This window comes from Sturnus vulgaris, chromosome 4 (genome assembly GCF_052056855.1).
Source record: "Sturnus vulgaris isolate bStuVul1 chromosome 4, bStuVul1.hap1, whole genome shotgun sequence".
NCBI lineage: Eukaryota > Metazoa > Chordata > Aves > Passeriformes > Sturnidae > Sturnus > Sturnus vulgaris.
In genome coordinates, this window is record NC_142246.1 from 74,745,550 (window position 1) to 74,767,226 (window position 21,677).

General features: G+C 44.4%; 1 protein-coding gene across 3 annotated transcripts in view; it reads right to left on the minus strand.

Annotated features, from left to right (window-relative positions):
• Positions 1–1,578: 1,578 nt before the first annotated feature.
• BMP2K (BMP2 inducible kinase) overlaps positions 1,579–21,677 on the minus strand; it is a 41,480-nt gene continuing 21,381 nt past the window's right edge. For 2 of the 3 annotated variants that reach the window (XM_014892053.2, XM_088164380.1), the window contains exons 8-16: positions 20,943–21,046; positions 19,438–19,517; positions 18,743–18,903; positions 17,281–17,441; positions 16,544–16,639; positions 15,747–15,928; positions 14,774–14,931; positions 11,645–11,758; positions 1,579–3,144 (exon numbers count right to left, since the gene is read on the minus strand). In XM_014892053.2, coding sequence (XP_014747539.1) covers positions 1,727–3,144; positions 11,645–11,758; positions 14,774–14,931; positions 15,747–15,928; positions 16,544–16,639; positions 17,281–17,441; positions 18,743–18,903; positions 19,438–19,517; positions 20,943–21,046 — 2,474 coding nt within the window. In that variant the 3' untranslated portion in view covers positions 1,579–1,726. The remainder of the gene's footprint in view (positions 3,145–11,644; positions 11,759–14,773; positions 14,932–15,746; positions 15,929–16,543; positions 16,640–17,280; positions 17,442–18,742; positions 18,904–19,437; positions 19,518–20,942; positions 21,047–21,677) is intronic. The other variant, XM_014892054.2, reaches the window with a different exon arrangement.

Below are 21,677 nucleotides of genomic sequence, written 5' to 3' on the forward strand. Positions count from 1 at the left end.
GGGGGGAGGAAAAAGGAGGAAGACCGTTAACCTGAGTGTCAGAAATGCTACAAAAATTGGCATGTGCTTCTTGCAGCCTTTGGCACCAAACAGGTGCAAAGAGCAGTAATAAAGCCTGCAAAGTCCTGTGTTGAAACATTTCTACTCCATCTCCTAAGGGCTTAACTTCTAAGCCTGGAAAAGGCACACTGAAGCAGGCACAGCTGGAATATTCCGCTTACCCTGTGAGAAATCAAAGTGAGGAAGATGAAGGTAGCAGTCTGTACACCATCACTATGAGCTACATTCAGATTCCAGGGCTAAGGGAAGCAATCTCACCGACATTCTAAGGGGCATTTTCTCAAACGGATCCCAAAGGACTCACGTGATTTGTTCTCAACGTGTTTTCCGGAAATATTGTAAGGGACCAGCAGGAGGCGTCGGGGGAAAAGAGCTCACAACCCTGAATATTTCACTTCACCCATCAAGTCAAACACAAACAGTGCTGTCCTCCATGTGCAAACACCCAGCTACCTACTCCTCAGCCTCCAGTGGAGCCGGACAACGAGCTGAGACAAGCCGAGGAGCCACCTCCTTCCGTGTCCCCGTGGGGTGAAATGCAGCTCAGTGGTCCGGCAGCCAGCAGCTTCTGCTGGAACACAGCTGGGGCAGGAAGCATCTCCAAAGCTCAGTGCATTTAGCAAACCTTGAAAGAGCATTAGGTTAAAGTCATTTCACAAAACTGTTGTGGTGAAAAAACAACAGGTTTGAGAGAATACACATTTTCTTTGCAATAAAAATCCAAGAGGAAAACGAACACAAATCCCAATCTGCAATCAAATCAATCCAAGGGTTGTACCTCACAGTCAACTCCATAAGTCATCTGAAACTCTCCATATGTGCTCAAGGACAGCCTCTCTTCCAGTGTGCTGAGGAGTCTCCCAAGTGCTGCAATCCCAGCCACGACCCTGCTGGCTCACTCCCCTACACATTCAGGCTTCTCACAGATCAGTAAATTATCTGCTTCTTGAGTTTTCACTCTACATTTCCAGTTTGCTACTTTTCATTAATGGCACTTACTATAAAAACAATACTTAAAAATTGAGGCACACAAAAAAATGCCTTTAATCTCTGCAGCTGCATAGATGTCTGCAAGGTCCCAAGCCATAGCTGTGCTCTGGAACTGTGGGCCACAGCCCCTTGAGGATGTGGCTGCTTTATTTTTATGATTAATAAAGGTAGTTTTCACCTAGGAAGCAAAGACTTGGCTATTTCCAGCACATCATCTGGATACCAGTATGTCTCGGTTCTTAGGTCTGAGACACGATGAAGCACCGCAGTTCTTCAGCCCCCCGTACATATGGAAAACATTTTCCACGTGCTCCCTGCCTGTTCCACTCCACCGAGGCACATGGTAGAGGGATGGAAAGGCAACACCAAAGTGCTCAATGACAGTACATCCCAAGGCCCCAAGTCAGTGACAGGGATTTGTATTCAATTCCTCGTTTCATTCTGGGAGCTATCTGCCATAAGGAAACAACACTCCCGAGTTCTCTTTTTTTCTGAAAAAGACCCAGATCAGAATTAGCCATTACTTGCAACTCCAACATGCACACAGGCCGCTGCCTCCTCAGTCTGAGCAAGCTGTACAACCCCAGCCCCTGGCATTTCAGCCACATAAATTACTCCACTAAACCTTTATTAAGGGGCTTGGAGAGGTGGAGTGGGGGGAACTCATCGGAAGCCTCTACTGCTTAGAAGGGAAGGGAGCTGCTCCAAAGGGATCTGGCTCCAGTGCCTGCTGTGGTTGGCTCTGTGTGCTCTGAACGACCAGCTCTGTGAAGGGCACGGCACCAAAGTCATCTGTTTTCAGCCCGTCCCCACCGTGACCGGCGCCGTGCAAGGAGCTCTGCCTGGGCCTGCCAGCCACCACCACTGTGCCATGGTCCCCACAGCCCTGGTGCTGGGCGTGGCGCATCAGCTCCGGCGGGTGGAAGGGCTTGGCTCCGAAAGGATCCAGCAGCGTCTCGTCTGTTTGCAAGGGGTTGGCTCGATCCTTGCTGTCTGTCAGGGCCACACTGATGTTCTCCTTGGAGTCCGAGATGGTGAGGAACTCGTTGCTGCTCTGGGAGTCCCTGCGGCCGGCCTTCCTGTGCCGGCGGGCGCGCTCCGGGGTGCGGTAGCTGGGTTTCAGCCCCTTCTTGCTGGTGGTGGGGGTGCCGTGATGGCGCTTCCCGTTGTTCTTGGACACCTCCTGCTTCATGCGCCTCTGGCGGGAAGACAGTTTCTGCAGGCTCCGCTGCTGCTTCACCTTCTGCTGCTGCTGGCTCCCTGTGATCTCCTCGAACGGAACCAGCCCAAACACATCCTCTCTACTCCCAGCAGACCTGGGGAGAAGGGACGGCTGAAACGGGGTGCAACCAAAGATATCCACGCCCCGTGGGGAGGTGGGGGAGAGCAGAGGCTCCATCCCTGACCCCTGCCCATCTTGCTGGGGCACCTTTTTGCTGAAAGGAGCTTTTATGAAAACATCAAAGTCATCCTGCTCTTGGCTTAGGCTGGAAAAAGCCACCTGAGAAGAAACATCTTTGTCCATCTTCTCTCTTGCCTGAGGCTGCAGAGTGAAAAAGGGCACAGCTCCAAACACGTCAAATTCTTGGCCAGAGTTGATCAGAGTGCTTGGCACCTCAGGCGGGGACATAGGCACTGACGTGCGCTCTGTGATCTCACTGCTGCCCATACTGTCTCTGAAACGAGTGCTCGGGAGCCCTTCCACACATTTTTGCTTGCTTCGGTCACAATCAGAATCAGAGCTCTGCTTTTCTTCCTCCTCTTCTTCCACCTCTTCCTCAGAATCCATGAGGAGAGGTCGGTGGCCTAAATTCTCTGGCTCTGTATCATTGTCATCATTGAAGTCTCCATTCTCTCCATGCAAGACTTCTTCATCATCCTGTTCTTCTTCTTCCTCACTGCTCTTAGGAGAAGGAGGATCAGACTCGAAATCACTCTCTGAGTCCTCACCACCTTTTGTCACATGTCCCTCTGCACTTTTCCTCCCTGCCCGGGGATCTCTAAATGCATGGCTCAGTTTTCCAGACTTTGTTGGGGTCTCTAAGTTATTTCCTTGATTGCTGGCTGCGTTATCCACTTGTTTTCCAGGGGAACCTGCAGGTCCAAAGAAAAAAGCAAATGAAAATTAAAAGCATACTAAGGCAAACCTTACTACATACACCCCACAGCCACACATCCCAAAGATATATCCAGCACTTAGGGAGGGAAATGACCTAAAAATCACATGTGACATTTCAAACAACACTCATGAAATCGACAGAGCTGCCAGCTTTGCTTCTAACGCACAAGGCGCCTGGAAATACAGTACCGGTATTTGGAGGGTATACAGAAGTGGCTAATGGACACAGCTGATCTCTAGAGACACCTTTTCAAACCCAGACATTTTACAGCCACTCTTCACCCATCACAGGAAACGGGAGCTAGCAGGATTTAAACAGTTTAATTTTTGCTTTTTTTAAAAAGCAGACAAGCTATTTTTTTCATGTGACTCTGCTTTGATAGTCCGCTCTGACAAACAACGCTCTTATCATGAGACCAGCTCCTTCTAATTTCTGCAGCAACCGAGGCACAACAGCCCCTGCCTGCTTTGCCTTAAGTTTGAGAGCAATGCTTTCTGCATTGTGTCTACATGCAACCTGTCAACTCAGCTTCTCGATGGCAAGGAAATTCATCTACTCATTTTCCTCTGCCAGCTTCCTTCCCACTATTCACTGACAACTAGTACTGACAGAACAATACACTGAGAAGTCCTCTGTGGTGTGGTTGCCTTGGGAACACTGAAAGCAGCAAAAATTTTGCAGCAGTAAAAAAAGGACGTGGCAGGGGAGGCTGCACCCAACCAAAACCTATGTCCTCCACTTAGGGATTTGTTACACACTGACATTTAACTCACTCCATGTGTTCAAAGGACTGAAAAAGCTAATAGGGATGGCTACAGGCATCTTGTCTTTCTCCAAAAATCATCTTCAGCCAGAATCCAGCTCCTAACTCTTGTTCCTGCAATATTCAAAGTATTTTCTCAGCTAATTCCTTCTTTCACAGGGAAACGAGCACGCAATTTCCAGGCCAAGTCAGGTTCTTTTCTTTCCATGCTCCAGTTTTACGAGAGCCATTTCTTCAGTTTTTAAAGGGAAATAACACTGATTTCCTCACTCCTTTGCAGTTACAGTTAAAATAATCAAAATTCAGCAGTAATACAATTTATGTAAGGATTTAAAAACAAGATGACCAGAATGACTAAAAACATCAGGAGACGAGGGCTTGGAGCTGTTTCTTCTTGCCCTCTGGTGTCAGATTGCTTCTTATCTACTGTAATTTTAAATGCTACATATTTACTTTACCCACTAAATTAGAATCTGGATTATTCTGCTGCTTACTTTAGATTTCCCAAAGGTACAGCCTTCACATTGCACTATATAAACCCCCTAGCCTCCAAATCCTTCTGTTTCCAATATTTAAAGGAACACTAATGTTAGCATAAATGCAACTAGATTTAAAAGAAGAAAAAGGGACTACTTCTAGGTTAGATGTTAACAACATGTACACAACAAAAGGCCCAAACCTTTTCCCTGTGTTGATATCCACAGGAGTTTATAGTTTTGCAGAACAGTTAGACCTGTGCGCTTAATCTCAATATGCAGTAAACAACCAATAAAGCAATTTTTGTTTCAAGGAAGAACTGAATCACAGTGCTATCTAATACATCTGACTTCCTGAAAGGTTTAAATATTATTTGCTAAGTGCTGCCACAGCGAGAGTCCCTAGAAAACCAAGTGCAGCAGGCACTGATGAGACAGAACACTGGAGCTCCACCAAGAGCAGCTGAGGTGGCCTACGGGGCTGTCTGAGGCACACGAGGTACACTGTCAGCCCCACACCTCTCCAGACAGATGGCACAGCACAGAGGATGTTCCCCACAGCACGCTCCGTGCACTGGCACCCCGGCTGCTCCAGCACCCCCACAGACCCACCTGTTATTCCTAACTGGGATTCCTGCTGGCAACACACAGCACATCGTCTTGGCAATCAGGCACCAAAACAACCCAGCCTTTCCACCCTAAGGTGTCCTCTCTTCAGCCTAACAAGGGCAACCTCCAGAGGAACTCGGATGAAGCCAGGAACAATTGACTGAGCAATCCCTCTTGGTGGAGACATGCATCCACAGCAACAGAGAAGTCAGAGAAGTGTTTCCCCCCTGGACCCGGAGCTCTGAACCACTCTTCAAGGAAATGCTGAGCACCTTCCTGGCTGACAGAAGCAGACACAGAGGAAGTGCTTGAATAGCCAGTAAGAACACCAATAGTTTGATGTACATGTTGATTTCTACTTTGCCCATAGCAGTCTGTCCTGGCCCCAGTCCCTTCTGGGGGCTCTTGCTCCACTGAGGCCAAGGCCATGGCATGCTGGACATAGCACACACCAGCCTTTGTGCTGGCAGTGGACAGGAAAGGAAAGCTTAAGGTGTGGATTTGTAAACGTCTGTCCCTGCACGTGAGAAAATGTTGTGCAAAATGTCTTAATTTTGAGGCCACTCATAGAGACAGCAAGAAGAATTTTTGCCGTTCTAACACCATCACTGCACAGTCAATAACTGCATCTCAGCTCAGCAGTGGTTTCTGAGGAAGGTTTCCAAATTTGTAGCTCTTCAGCTGAGATTGCTCCTTCTCCAGTCTCCTTGCCAGAGCTACCGATGTGACTTGCTTAACGCAGCAGGAAACCAGTGCCTGGGAATTACCCAACAGTGACTGGAAACTCAAAACCTCCACTAAGAGCTTTCTATTATCAGAGTTGCAGAGCCAGCCCATATGACCCTTCATTGACAATGTCACCTGGAAAGCAGGTGGCACACAGCAGATGACACTGTGAACAGCAACTGCTCCCAATATGCGGGTTTGAAGAAAACACTTTTACTCCAAGGAGTATTTCCAGAATGGTGACATCACTGCTCCCACACTGGAGCGTGTCAGCAAAGAACAAGTATCTTCCTTTCTCCTTCTGTGTGTGTTGAGGTTAGAAATAACCAGGGCCACCTGCTCCAAGCAGAAACTAGTTTAAAATACTCATGTTGCACTTTTAGCCCTACCTGGCCAAGCCTGAGGGAAGAAACCATCAATGCACCCACCTTGGCAGATGCAGTGGCTTCAGGTTAGCCCCAGGAACAGGGATAAAACTGCATCAGACAAATATCAAAACCAAACCAAAAAACAGAAATATCCTCCCTAGAACTATCATGTTTCAAACTAAGATAGGAATAGTTTGATCTTCAACACTACAGTTGCCCCCGTTTAACTGCAAATGAAGTTAGCAAGTGAAATAAAGAGCACTATACACAGAAACAATCCCCAAAAGGCAAAAGCCCCTGCTTACTGACAATTGAATGCTCTGGCCAAACAGATTTCCAGACTCAAGTGTTGTGTCATGTTGATTTCATGCAGTCTTGTCAGGCTGCACTGCTGCAGACTTTCAGATACACATCCATACAGCAATGCTGCTGCACACTGGTGGCAACATCTGCTTGCAATGTGCTGCTCAGATTACCACACTTCTAATCAGGTTTGCAGCTTGTAGGGAACAATTTTCCTTTGCTCAAATGCGAGCCAGGTGGAACATCTTTAATCATATAAGAAGATCCCAATCTTCCAGGAAATTTTCTGTCCTGATGTTCTTTTCTGAGACAGAGGATTATTAATTAAGGATTATTATTAAGAGGATGAATTCCCTCCAACAACTGCAGTAATTACATGCCTTCTGCTGGTTCCTCATTTTAGGGTATCGCGGGGGTAGCCCAAGAGTGCAGCATAAGAGCTTTAAGCTCCCTTGGAATTGGGAACATACTGCCACCATCATTTCATAACAATTTGCCACATGTCAGCCCAGGGATTACCAGCAGGCTGCAACTAAATCTGCACCAGTTCTCTGGCAACAGCTGCGCAACACTGTAATGGATTTACAGGTCTTACCACCTCTACTTTCAGGAGCAACAAAAATGGAAGAACACCACACTTGTGGCCTGGCACCTATTGCTGACTTTCTTTTAAATAATTACTCCAGTGATTCAAGGGCAATATAAAAAAATTAGTGCAACATGCCCATGGCTGCTGCAAGATTTGAAAAAACTTGTAAAAAAAAAAAAACCAGATCATTTTGGAGAGAAATGGGTGAACAATTTCAGGTTACTTAGAAGTGCCATCTAGAACAGCTGAAGTTTAAGATGATCTTGATACAGGGAAGTATCCTGAACCTGCATTCAGCAAGCACTATGAATAACAAACCACAGCAAGCAAGGTACAGATAAACATCAGCAAAGCTTTCTACAAACACAGATATTAACAAGAACTTACTCTGCCAAGTTACCTAAACCTGAAATGCTTTACAACAGCCAGATCACTGCACGGGTCTGGGCATCTTTAAACAATCAACATCAACTGTCCAAGAAACATGAACTGTTGGCAGGAGCATTTTTCAAGTTCTAAAAGCAGCTCAGTCTTTTTTGTTTCTTCTGGTCTGGTGTTAATCACTTCTTCTTAAATTCTAGGAAGCTGTGTCTCACCTAAAGGCCCAGACTGCACAGCAGTCCCAGGTACAGAACTTAACACTGGTTTAAACCCTGTTTGAAGCCATACACAAAAACGACTGAATGCATGATCATCCCCCCCCCCCCGCATGTCAATGCCTGCCAGGACATCACTGTGACATGGTGCACATCCAGCAGCACCTACTGCAGCAGGGGATTGTCAGGGATGTGTCCAAGGCTCTGGATGATTCCCATGGCACTGCTGTCCAGAACACGGCTGGCTGGTGTTCTGCAATATGCACACAGCTAGGACAATACACAGCACACCACAGAGCCTCTCTTATTCCAAGAGAGACACCTGCAGCCACCATTTGACTCTGCCACGTTGCCGAGTGTGGGAAGCCTGGAAGTCAGAAGGAAGTTGCTACACAACTGGACTCACTTTTATTCAGTCTCTGCACACAGAACAGGCTGCAGTAGATCGGAAGGGGTTACCCATGGAGGCTACAAAAACCAAGTGACTTGATCACATCCACAGCACACATGATCAGTACAACATTCAGCAAAACTGTTAGCGAGATGACCTGAGATAATAACAAAGGGGATTACAACACAAGCTGGTTATCACACACTTGAATCAAAAACTTCCATTCCAAAATGCTGACTACGGGAGATGTTTTTTCTACTGTCACCATCCAGTTCAGGCATTCCAGAACCAGGACCTGTTTTCCACATGTGAAGTGCCTAAGTGCCCCAGTGCTGGCTATTTCATTCTTCTGTCTTTTCTCTCTTTCATTAGAAGTTTGCAACGTAGGGTTTGTTTCTGTCAGATCAAGCACTGGAATTATTTCCCAGCCCAAGTTTCTTCTCCAGTCATCTCAGGTCTTAGGGCACTACAGTTTTCCACAAAAACTCAGGCATAAAGTAGTGTGTGTAGCAAGTTCACTTGTGAGAATGCTTTTAATAGGATACACACCAAGGGAGAGAGACACCCAGAGCTCCCACAGTTCTTCCTTATTCCCCGTACTGAGAGGAACCCAACACCCGTGAGCTCATCTCACACCCCTTTCCCTCTGTGCACACCAAGGGACACAAGTGGTGCTGCTGGCTCTCCATTCCCACTAGATAAAAACAAGCACAGGAGGTCTAACAGACAAGCAGCTATAGTCCATCCAGTTCCAGGTTTCTTCTCCTGGTGACCCTTGCAGCAGTGCCAGCCTGAAATGCACTCTCAGCTCCACAGGGAATGTCCCAAGTGACAGCAGCCCATGGACTGCCAGCGATGATGGAAGGTTTCCAATTGCAGCCTCTGCTGCTCCCTTGCCTCACCTTCCCAGCCACGTGACCATACCTGGTGACACTTACTTTGCCAGATTACCAGCACTCCATGTCGGCGAGTCGAAAGGTGACACGAGATATTCATCATGTTGCTGCTCTCTCTCAGGAGGTGACAGGAGCCAGTTAATTACTGAGTGAAGAGCTGCTCTCAGCAGAAAACCCTTCAGCCTCCAAAACAGGAGCAATCCTCTGGGTGACTCAACTCAGCCACAGCCCACATACACAATTTAGACATCAATCCTATGCCAGAGCAAGGAAAACCAGGCAGAAAAAACCCAACCAGCTGTGGTCAATACAGTAGAACACAATTTCAGTAAAAACTGTCACTTTTCAAGAAAGTTAATTTTATTTACTTCAAAGATGCTGTGTTTATAAGGTCAACATTTCATCTCATGGTAATCCAACAAGTCAGAATTCAGCGGCCAGAGCCCTGGGCAAACAGTGCTAACACACTCCCCATTTGGCCCGAGACACGTTACAGGAAGGAAACTAAACTTGTGCTTTAACAAGATCCGACAGTCTCTCCCACAAACACTGGAATTGCACTCAAGATATTAAACCTCTCTTCCATTTGCCAAGCAATCACTTGCCCTTGGGTGCCCTGAGTAAGGGTTTACTTCTCAGTTACACATTTCACAATCACAAGGAACAAACTGGAAAGAACATGCCACACAGCAGTGTTAAGTACAAGTGTTAATCAAAATATTAGGAGAGACATGTGTCAAGTTTGTCCCAGAAACCCCTCAGCTAGAAATTAAATATGTCCAAGTCAACAGCTTTGTCCTTTTCTTAACTGTCTTGCAATACCTCTTCTCAAGACATGACCAGTCTTGGTCACAAAGAACAGTTCAGAGGGGAACTCAAACCAGCTTTTAAAAGATGAATATTAACACTGAAATATTTATTGTACCTGATTTGTTTACTAAGTGCAATCCACAGTTAACACATAAATAACAATACCTCTCTTGAAACCCAGACAGTACTTACTCTTGTTTAAACATCAGTCCCAAGTCCACAGGAAAAAAGGCTATTGAAAAGTGCGTGATTTTTTCCCAGTGCCACAGTTATCAGTTCACAACCAGCTCAGCATGTCTCAATCAGCCTGGTTTTTCAGTCATGACTTAATCTCAGGTGATTTTTCCTCTCCTTAACAGAAGCAACACTTTTTTTTTGTTGTTTTTTGGGGTTTTTTTTCCCCCTTTTTTTGTTTGTTGTTTTGTTTTTTTTCAGTATGTCAAGAATTAGAGCTTGGATTCCAAGTAACAAAAATGAAGCAAGCGATACAATACAGTGAGAACATCTGTTACAATCTAAAGCTGTACTATAGCCACCTACAAAACCCAGCAACAATCAAACACTTCCAAGATCTCAGGTGAAGAAAGCAATAAAATAACCTCTGGACACAAGGGTATGAATACTTGGCAGGAGACTGAGTACCTGATGATCTTAAATCAAGTGTAAACTATTCCTGTTCATTTTGCATGTGAATTCAGGCTCTCCTATAAGTCAAAGCAACCTCTGGAATTGAGATGCCAGGGGAACCTTTCCCAACAGCCATCTGCAGAGCACACCCTTCTCCACTCAGATGGCTTTCACATGGCACTGAACTACAGAACATGAACAAGGTGACAAAGCAAACTTGTCCTGAGAGAGCAAAACAAAACCACAGACTAGGAACCCAGCGCTAAAGCAAGCAGAATGAATTCAGGTCTAGGGACAGAACCAGCCATGGGCACAGAGAGATTTTCACCAAAGGCTTTATAAACACAACAGTGTTACCCTGTCCACCCTTCAGCATGTGGAGCACTGGAGCACTAGTGAGCACTTGGCAGCCCTAGCAGACCATCTCCAGGAATGCATGATGAGAAAAGTGAAAGAAAACACAGATACTACCTTGGGTTGACCCCAGCTGATTTATTTTAATGCATGTTACCTGAGCTTTTGAACTTCCATAAGAACAGTCGTTAAAAGTCATACTAAGGCACCTTAATCACACAAGTACTCACAACAAAACCCAAGTGACTCCCCAAGTGACTGAGGCTCCTTTTACCTTTCCACTATCACACAGGCTTTGTCAAAGGTACCAAAATAAATACTGAAGTGCTGATCAACCCAACGTTAAAACTGTTGCTCAAGTTGCAGGATGATGCAGTTGCCCACTCACAACCCCCACATAACATGTTATTTTTACTTCCATTCAAGGTAAACATAGAAAAAGCTGAATTGAAAAGCAATAATGAATGCCCATGCTCCCCATGTATGTAAATCTATGTAAGCCTATGTAAATGTTTGCATTTGACTCAACTTGTATAAAAACTGTGCATTAAATGCATAGAAGCTTACTGTCTTCACTTGGTTGGACAAGTAAACTATACAAACAGTGTGAGCCAGAAGCAGACTAGAGGGGAATTTGGCCTTAGCAAGGAATTTGCCTTCAGCAAAAGCACTTGTGGTTCTGTCCAGGTGATGCCCACTGCACTGGGCCAGCAGAACCACCCCCTACCCCAGTCTGTGCCAAGGCTCCACAGGCACCCACCAGGAGCTGGGTGCACAAGCGGCTTTAGTTAGAGGTAATGAACACACCCACACATCCCTTTAGCCCATGTGCTGTCAGGAGGTAGGCAAGCACTTGGCCATTCTTTGGTCACTGAACTGCTGTGCATACTTCAGCAGATACATACACACACCTACGGGAATGTATGCAAACAGCTACGAGGTAGTCATGTCACAGATGGAACTTGCCTTGCTGAGAAATGAAAGGAACTGAACCAAAGGGATCTTCAGGAGGACTTGTCTGTGGAGCAGCATGTGGCTCCACATTCTTATCTGAAGATGCTCTCCTGTCCACCAGCCTGTCTGTAAAAAACAAAATGAAACAGAACAAAAAATAAAGTAAAATAAAATAAAACCAGCAGGACTTAGACCTATGCAAAGCTATGCACTGTACAGGCTGAGGGAGGAATATCTTCCCTGGCAGGGGATTTGACAAAGAAAGGCCTGTAAGAAGCACAGCTCTTGCTTGCACAGCTGCTCTGGGCAGCTCTGTCCTACTGCAAGGAGACAGGCAGAGAGCCTGGGAGGCTCTGCACCCACACGTGTCCCTGCTGGAGCACCAGGGTGATACTGAGCCTTTGTGCACAGATAGGAAAGCTGGGCTGGGGAGCTTTTCCCAGTGAGAAAAGCAGACTCGCTTTCTTGGATCCCAGTTCTGCACTGATGATTAAGTGGTTACAGGAGCTGTTTAAGGAATCTACTTCTTCACAATGCTGTCAGAAATGCAGCATCAGATGTTGCTTCTGGCCCATCACTAACTGATGATCACAGCAACACCAACACGAGAGAACCAACAAGAGCCAGGAGCTCCAATCTGTCACTCTGTGCCACTGCTCTCCACAAAGGTGCTTAGTTCAGAAATGCATCCAATTGCACATAACCTTTTACTGCAACCAGCATCATTCTACTAGGAAAACACTCACCAAGTATAAGCAATGCATTGTGTCCTAGAATTTGGATCCCTTTTTACAAGAGAAGTGATTAATCACCCCAGCAGTACCCATCACTGCACACACTGACATGAAGCCCCTCAACACAGGACATCTGATGGTAATGTCAGCCAGGCAAACTGTGGCAAAATCTTCCTCCTCTAATAAAGGCTTTGTGTGTTTCCTTGGGCAATACTGGCATAAACATTAAGCTTTAAAAATATTTGCCAGATTTAGAAACATCTTTAATTTATGTATAAAGCACCAGCTCAACAACACAAACTAGGCTTCTGGGAATGGAAAGAAAGGATTCATGTTTTGAACAATAGTCAGCACCACAAACTTACACACCACTCTATGTGAGTTATAAAGTACAGGACACCAGTTGGCTTTAGTAACAGGAAAATAGAACCACCGATCAAACCTGCATCTGCAATTCTCTTCTCTCTAGATGGCAAAAAAGTTACTTAGTATTCAACAGCCTTTTTCCCCCATAGGAGATAGCCTGCATCTAAAGAGAACTCAGCCTACAACCTTACTACATATCTAAGGAAATTCCAGTAAGTGTTGTGCAGTGAAAGACAACTTCATAGGTACAAGACTTCATTTTCCAATCCATCTCCTGATCTCTCATTATTCCAGCCAAGTCTTACAAAGTACCAGTAGACAACATGAGGTATAATGATTTTTGCTTTGACTGCAGCAAAAGCATTAACACTGCCAAGTACGCTCGCATGGTTTTGGCACAACACCTCGGTATGCAAAAGCCAAGTGAGGAGGTCTCTGAAGGCTGTGACGTGTGCACACACAGACACCAACCACCAGCGCTCCCCCTCCTTTGAGGGATGCCAAGCCCAGGAGCTCAGAGCAGCTGTAAGGCAGCCCATTCGTACAGTCAAGGCTGACATCTACTGTGCTGCTGCCAAGGGACTAATCTGAAGTTATTTTTGCATTTTCTCTTCCTGAGTGACTAAAATCCCTAATGCTGGTTACTACTGAGCAGAGCTGTGCTGTTGGGTTTAGTTTACTTCTCAGATACTGCATATCAAGTGTGCTATCACACTCAGCTCTCCTGTGCACTCAATAACCTTGAAGAGCTGAGCCTAAAATATACCTTGATTATCATCTTCTTTGGTCCTCGCATTTGTTCAAAACTTGTGGCTTAACCAAATCAATCTTGTCCAACTTACATAAGTACTGCCAACAGTCCAGCAGTCCCAGATTCTGGAATTGGGTGGTGGTGTGCTGACCTTTGGTAGAAACCAACCTGCTCCAGATTCACGAGTGTGTTACTCCAAAGGACTAAGGGCTGCATTTGGAAGGAGCATGTTTACACATATTCAAATCTACTGCTGAATCAAATCCTTAACTTGGACTTGGAAGGAATGCCTCATTTCAACTAGTAGTACATAAGCCATTTTTCCCAGCTACCAGTGAGACATTTGACTGTAAAATGTGTGCAGGCTACATTCCCATCTCAAAAACAGGAGTATGATGTGATCCACACCGGATACAAGGGAAAACTAACAACTAGAGTTCCACAAACAAACCCACCCAATCACTTTCCTAAAGGACTAACAGGTAATGTGCAAATGCAGTAAGAAAATACTCAACTGAAGGCACAAGTATTTTTTCAGTTACTCGAATTCAACTTTACTGTACTTTTAATTGCAAGAAAATTGATGATAGACAGCCCAGCATATACAATCTGTCTTTTAACACTGTCACATCTTCCAAGTCCCACTAATAAATCTGATCTCAACAAAACCAGTTATAGGAAGAGCAACTAACAAGCATGTGTTCAGCAATTAAGAACAGAAAGTAATTCCAAGTAAAAACCATGGAGATAACTGACTTGACGAGGAAAAAGTTTATTCAACTATTGCCATATCAGTACAATAAACCAGCCCTTACATGTAGCCACTCAAAAAGGACAGTACAAAACATTAACATAATGTAATAGATCAATTTTCTTTCAGGCATTTTCAAAGGACATCTCAGACCCACAGAATCTTCTGCTCTGGTGCACAAGAAAAAAGCCGGAAAGGAATAAAGCAAGCAGCCAAAATTCTCTTCCCATCTGACAACATACCTGTGCTGTTGAGAGCCTCTTGGCAATGAAGGTGAAGCAGTGTAGAAGAGCTAAGGTACTACCATTTCTGCAGTATTTGAGCCAGTAACTACCAGTTTCAGATGGTGAGTTCCTATTGCACATGTTTGCAAAAAGGAAAAGGAAAGGAAGACAGGCCCAACTGTGCCCTCAAATGCTCAGAAAGAAGGTTCTGTACAAAGCCTACACGGTCCTTGGACAAGCAGGTGTTGGAACTGCTGAGCAACCACAGAGCCCTCATTTACTGGGAAGCAAAGTAAGCCTTCAAACGTCCCTTACTTGATCTTAGCAGGTCAAACTCTCTGTCCAGCAGCTCCTCCTCTGTCAACTTGGAAAAATTGTCCTCTCCAAATGGGTTCCAACCTGACATATCAGGTGGGTTACTGACGTTCTGCTTTGGGTAACTGGCAATGGCTTCAGCATCAGGAATACCTGACCTGGAGAGTCAGTTCAAGGAAGCAAATAAAAAGAGAAACACAACAGGATTGGTTATCGAGGTCAAAATCTGAGACATGCTTCATAATGCCAAGTCCTACACACAAGCAGCACATATGCCTTAAGAGCTCATCCCAAAAAATCTGAAGGCCAATTTAAAAGCAGCCTAACAGGAGCCTATAACAAATATATAACCTGGTTTCTAACATCAGTGAAACTGAACAGATCTGTAGGGTTTTTTATTTTTAAATCAGAAAGGAAAGGGATTTTTATTACACACACTGCTGTTCACAAGAATTAACTCAAAAGTCATCATTTATTACCATTTATTAAGCAAAAGCAGGTCCCAGGGCCACTGCTCAGGGACCGTATCTCTTCTGAGGTGTAGACCATGTTACATATTCAGGTGACACCCCTAAGCACAGGAGTTGGCAGCCCTAGCACATCAAGGCCAACTACAGAGCTGCTCTTAACAAGGTGTTTCAAACTCCTTTCAGATGCACATAACCTCATTGAACACAGTCTACTGACCATCCCAAGCCAAATGGCTGACAGTCAGTTCCTGGAGTAAGTCCATGAACAAGTTCCTGGAAGACAGATACTTTAAGAAATTGTAGCAGGCAGGCTCATCTGTTAAACTGTCTCACTTCGCTTCCCAAAATATCCTTTACCACTGAACACCCACTGTCCAACTGGTCTTGGTAATCTCTTACCACCAAAGCAATTAAGTTCCAAGAAAAGGATTTGGCAGCGCTAACCACAATTAGTAATGTAAGCCAGGAGTAACCCCCAGGCTCAGCTAAGCCACAACTCTCACCTGTTCGTGGGGTAGGGGGGATCTGCCACAGTTCCACCACGCATTGGGAGTGGCCTGGGGTAGGAGATTAAGGCTGGTGCAAAGTCTTGAGGAGAAGTGATGTATTCAGGAGACTGCACCTGCTGTGCCCGCTGCTGAGCCAGCACCTGCTGCTGCAGGAGAGCCTGCTGGTACTGCTGCACCTGGGGACATCAGGGCAGGGTTACCAGAACATTCTTGCAGCCTAACACATCCCCCACCACCCTCCAGAACACAAGGGCACAGGGCCAGGTGAGTGAGACAGGTCAGTGAGACCACTCTTCTTTTCCAGCATACTGCCAGTCACATGTTAGTCATCATCACAACCCCAACACATGCTACTGCAGCACTGCTAATTGTGGTTTCATCATACTCTATCCTTACATCAGCACCACTTCTCCTCATCTTTGAAAAGCAGGCTATGGCAGTTAGCTCTCTTGCTCTTCAAGTAAGAACTGGACATGACTGTCTTCAGTGACTTTGTCATATAATGTGCATCTGCTGCTGTGGCTAGTACTGCAAACATCAACCAAGTGTATTTCAAACGAGCACAGACCATTTCATAAAGCTTGGGATTGATCCCATCCTATTATTAGTACCCAAACAAGCTAGTTGGGATTAACTTCCACCAACTAAATATTATTTTAGATGCCAAACTGCACTCCATTCAGCATGTCCACAGCTCAGTACAAGTAGCCAGGCACTTCTCTTACTGCATCTACACTAGAGATTTACAAGCACAGGCCATACTTTAAGACTGTACCATCTCTGTGACATACCATGGCAGGATACTGTGACTGGGCAGGCTGCTGCTGGTACACCGATTGCAGCAACAGCTGCTGCTGAATCATCTGCTGGTGCACTGCTTGGTGATACTGAAAAGACAAAAAATAGCTTTAAAAAGTAATGATGCCCCCTCAGAAATAAGCAGGTATTTTAATTAATGTCTCTTTTGACTATCACATCTATGACTCCACAGCATTTCTCAATTAAGACACCATATAATCAAGAACCAGCTTGCAATCCAGTCACTGCACTTCAATCACTCTACTAGGAAGCTTTTTCTTCCCCCACTCCCCAGCCAATTCTAAACAAACACACAAAACACCAATCAACAAAATCAGCTACAACAACAAAAAAATCTGACTAAATATTCAGCATTGGTGCACATATAACCATCTACTGCAAGCGCAACATTCACTGCCCATAACCACGCATAGTATTAATCCTGAGCTCCTTTACACATGGGTAAAGCCTTCAAATCACACAGTGGCGATGCAAACCAAGATGCAATTGAGGGTCAAACTGCAAGAACCCAGCACAAGGCAAGCAACTGTCTGGGACAAAAAATTCCAGAGCCAATGAAGGGAAAAAGCAATAGTAAGAAGGGACAGGAGTTTTTTTAGCTGGAAAAGTTCAGGCAGCAAGAGCAGAAGGGTTGAACTGGCACATGACTCCAAGGGTTATTAACACACAGAATGAGCCTCAGACACTTGTCTAACAGATCTGCCTGTACCTGCTGGATATAAGCATCCTGCATGGCAGGCTGGTGCTGCAAGTGGTGCAGCTGCTGCAGTCTCCAGTCTCCCTGCTGCAGCTGCTGGAGGACTCTGTGCTGCTGCGGGGTGGTCCCTTGGGACTGTGAGATGTCTTGGCCGTTTCCTGGTCGCGTGGCACCTGTGACAGACAACACTACTGACATCCGACTCCTCAGCCCCACCCAGAGCGCCCTCCCTGGCAGTTTTTCACCTCTAGCTGACACTGTCTGTCAACTTCTCTTCCCAGTCTGACAACCATGACAGCTGGTAGATACCAAGCTGACTTCCCTAAAAGTAATTCTAGGCCCGCAAATGAACCATTCCTATGTGCAAGATGCTGGGAACTTCCCCTGGCCTCATGACAGCAAGCTGGGCTCCAGGTTTCTGCTTTACTAACACTTAAGTTACACACTACAGGATCTCAAACCCTTACCTCAAAGCACACAGCTTTGTATGATGCATTTAACACTGACGTATCTTGAACTTTTTTCCTTAAGCAAACTGTTAGCTCATCCATCAAACTCACTTAAACAGAACACCTGATTAATTTTGCCATTCCATTGCTTTTGCACCTTTAAAAAGACAAGTGCTACCATAAATTTCTCTTGCACAAGGCGTTTTATATTCTGAAGTGCCCAAGAATGATCTGTTCCTTGCTATAACAGAAAAAGCTTCTCAAGCTGGATGTTATGGGGATCCCACCTAGTAAAAAGTACTTACACCTGGGAAACAACATTCTCAGTGGCCTTTTGAGACTTTTCCAATACTGTCCCTGAAACTACCCTTCATTTTCTGCAGCAGACACATAACAAGACAAAATGCAAGTAGAAAGTGTGCTACGTATAAATGTCAACTATTTAAGTGAATATTTATCAGAGTCATAACTCTTTCCGAAGGAGAAGAAGAAAAAGGATTTTTCAAAATCCCATTTCACTCGACTGAGTGTCCCCTAATTCCTCCTGCTCCCACAGGGCCATATGGAATGAATCTGTCAGTCATGAGAGAAGTGAAGTGGTTCCAGCCTACAAATACCATCAACATATTGGTGCTACATCATGACTTCTTGAGGCACAGGAGACTATTTTTCCTACTACAAAAAAAACCCAGTTTGATACAGAAAGGCTCTGTACTTTTTGTGACTTAGTCACAAGTCAAAACAAGCGTGAACTTCTGTCTGCAGCAGACAAGTTCATTCAAAAACCAGTGGTAAGCACAAGGAAAAAACACTTCCAGCTCTCAATCTGCAATTCATTTTTCTGGCACCTCAAACTTACAGCTCACACATTTAGAGTCTTGTAGAAATTAAGATATGGTTTTTGGTATATAAAAAACCAAGACTGATAAAAATGAGTTTTAAATATCATCTGTAGTAGAGCAAGAGGAAGAACAGAGGCACAGTTGCTTCCTTATTTTGGTCTACCCTTAGACTTTAAAAGTTACCTTTTTGCCCACGATTAGCAAATTCCCCAGGAACTTGTACTTTGACAGGAGTTGCTGAGCTCTGGATCGTCAGCACACTGCAAGGGGCAGTGCTCGAATTGGCCTTTGGTCTTTGTCGTGGTGCAATTGAGGTTTCTGTTGGTCCAACTGCATCTGTTATTCTGAAAGGGCAATTTTTCCCATATAAGATACTTAATGAAAAGACAACTACTTCTACTTCAAATTTGACACAGCGCATCTCTCAATAGCTGAGTTACGTCTTAATCATGTGCTACTCTACTTCTGCACTGCATGTAAAGATCTTAAAATTCATTTCCTAAAACTCGAGTTCTGTGCTCGAGTCCACAACCGTGCAATTAGGAACAGGACTACAGTTCATACGTACAAGAAATAAGATAAAGGAAAACATTATGTGTTAGGTCAAATTATTTCTACTTTTACTAGTGTCTTATGGTTTTGTTTCTCTTTTTTTGGGAACAAAAATATCAACTTCTCTCCCTGGATTCTCAATATATTGAAAAAAGCAAAGGAGTGGAATCCAAACAGACTTGAAACTCTTAGAAATGCAGTTTATTTAGTAACTTGTACTGAGATAATATTTCATTTATCATCAAGCATATGAACATAGATTTAAATAAACATGTAGCTTAAGAACATTAGGAGAAAGAAAATGTCAAGTCACATCCTCTGCTCACCTTGCTTTTATTTGGCTTTTTCTGGCAGCTGCCTCACTAGCTGTCATGGGCTCAGGAAGACTTGAGGGGACAGGAGAATTCTTGGGAAAAACAAATTTGAATAAATTAAAAAAACCAAAATCCTGAAGGAAAAAAATTCATTACATATTGAAGAGGAATACGTGGATTCAATTCCTGCACATTACAAGGCTTCATGCAGAACTCACAGCTGTAGATGAGAAAGAGTTCAACTTAGCAGTATCTCTATGTCATCTCAATGTGCTGCAGAGGTAAAGCAGACCCTGACTGCTCTGAGTCTTGTTGGCTGCTTCACTTCATTTACACTGCCAGCTATCAACAATAACGTACAGCCTCTTCTCCAAGCACTTCCGTGTGACTGCACAAACACTTAGTTCAACCCCGAGCTCTAAAGCAAAGCCCAGTCTTGGGAGCAAACTGCTTTTAGCACACTCTGCTCTTCCACCAGAACACAAATTCCAGAAAGCCACGCATCACCACAGCTTCCATAGGCTTTAACCTTACCCCCAACCTCATCACATTGCTGAATGAATCCCACATCACCTAGGCTCTGTTTTACAAGGAACATGGCAGTTTGGGGCAAAGGAGGCAATCCATCATCCCTAATGACAAATGCACATAGCAAATGCAAATCTACATCAGGTCACAAAGAACAGAGACAGTTCACTATCAAGTACTTCAAGACTTCCTGGTTTATTTTAGTAGGGTGCTTCCAAAAGGCAACCCTCAAATTTACTGAGAATCTCCTCTACAATGATAAAGGAAAAAAAAGGAATTGAAAGGGATCTCAGAAAATTCACTTGTCTGTCTCTGAAGACAGAGATTACTACAACTGATACCTGTTGCAAAGTCAGTTTTGAGATGGATTTTTCCTGATACCTGCCTTGAGAACCACTTTATAATAGTCAGCATTAGCTAAAGGTCCCCAATTTCCACTGCACTGCAGATACTATTATATCTGCAAAGCAAGTCATCTTGGAGTTCAAGCTCAGACCCCCATGGAGCAAGGGTAGGAAGGCAGGCTGACTCAAGCACCGCTCTGTTTGCTTTCCAGCTCACTGGAGTCCTTCCAATGGACTAACACAATTGCTAAGGATGCCTAAGTCAAGGGTTTATCCAGAGCAAACATACATGCTCTTGACACTCCATTTACAACATGAAGCCTTGCACTGTCAGCAAGGTTAATATCTGCATATTTCGTCTTGACTGCATTAAGAGATGACTAACAGCTCAACTCCTGAGCCAGGTATCGGTATGGTATCAATACAGTCCATGAAGCTATCTCCACAAAATTACTAACGTGTTTTGTTTATACAGAGGTCATACTGCACGTACACAACATCAGCCTGACGTGTTCTCTGCTCTGTGTTATGTTTAGGAACCAGGCAAATGACAGAACTGACATGCACTCTCAGCTCATCTGACAGATTTCTCCATACTACCTACATAACACACTGAAAACACAGAATGAAGTCAAGAGTACTTACATTCATATTAGACACTGGACACTCCTTTTTAGCAATTTTAAAGGCAAAGTAAGATACTTGGAAGATATCAGGTCTCTGTTCTTGATCTGGCTCAAGCATATATCCTGCAAAAAATTGGTAAGATTTATCACTGCTAGATCACAAAACGCCTGTTGAGACAGTATGCTACTAGCAAGGAAAAAATCCAGCAGTTCCAGCAAATCAGCTTACCACCACAGGAGTCATCTGCACTGTTATCTCAGGTTTGGGGGATTTTTTAAAATACTTTTGGTTAAGTCGAATACTTTACAGGATCAAAAACAATCGTAGAATGTGTATGCTGCTTGACAGGCTGACACTCAGCTGTGCAAAAGGGAGCTAAACTCAAGTAGGAATTGCTAACTGCAGAGAGAAACAACACAAAATCAACTCACTGCAGTAACATTTTACGGGACAAATACAAAAAAATCAGTGTAGGTAAAATGGCATTGACAGGTGTTACTACATCATGCTAAGGCTTCTGTCTGTAGGTTTCATTAATTATGAACAATTTTGCATATAAAAAAAAAAAGTTTCATTAATAAGAGGACCTTTCCCTGACAACAGACACAATTCCTGATGTTCCCTCAAACATTTGCTTGCCAAATTAAAAGGTCTGGTGTTTTTCCAATAAATCGGTTACTTGACTCTCTCTCCAACATAACAGTATATACAGGTAATCTTGCCTAGATAACCAGAGAACCTAAATAAACAATA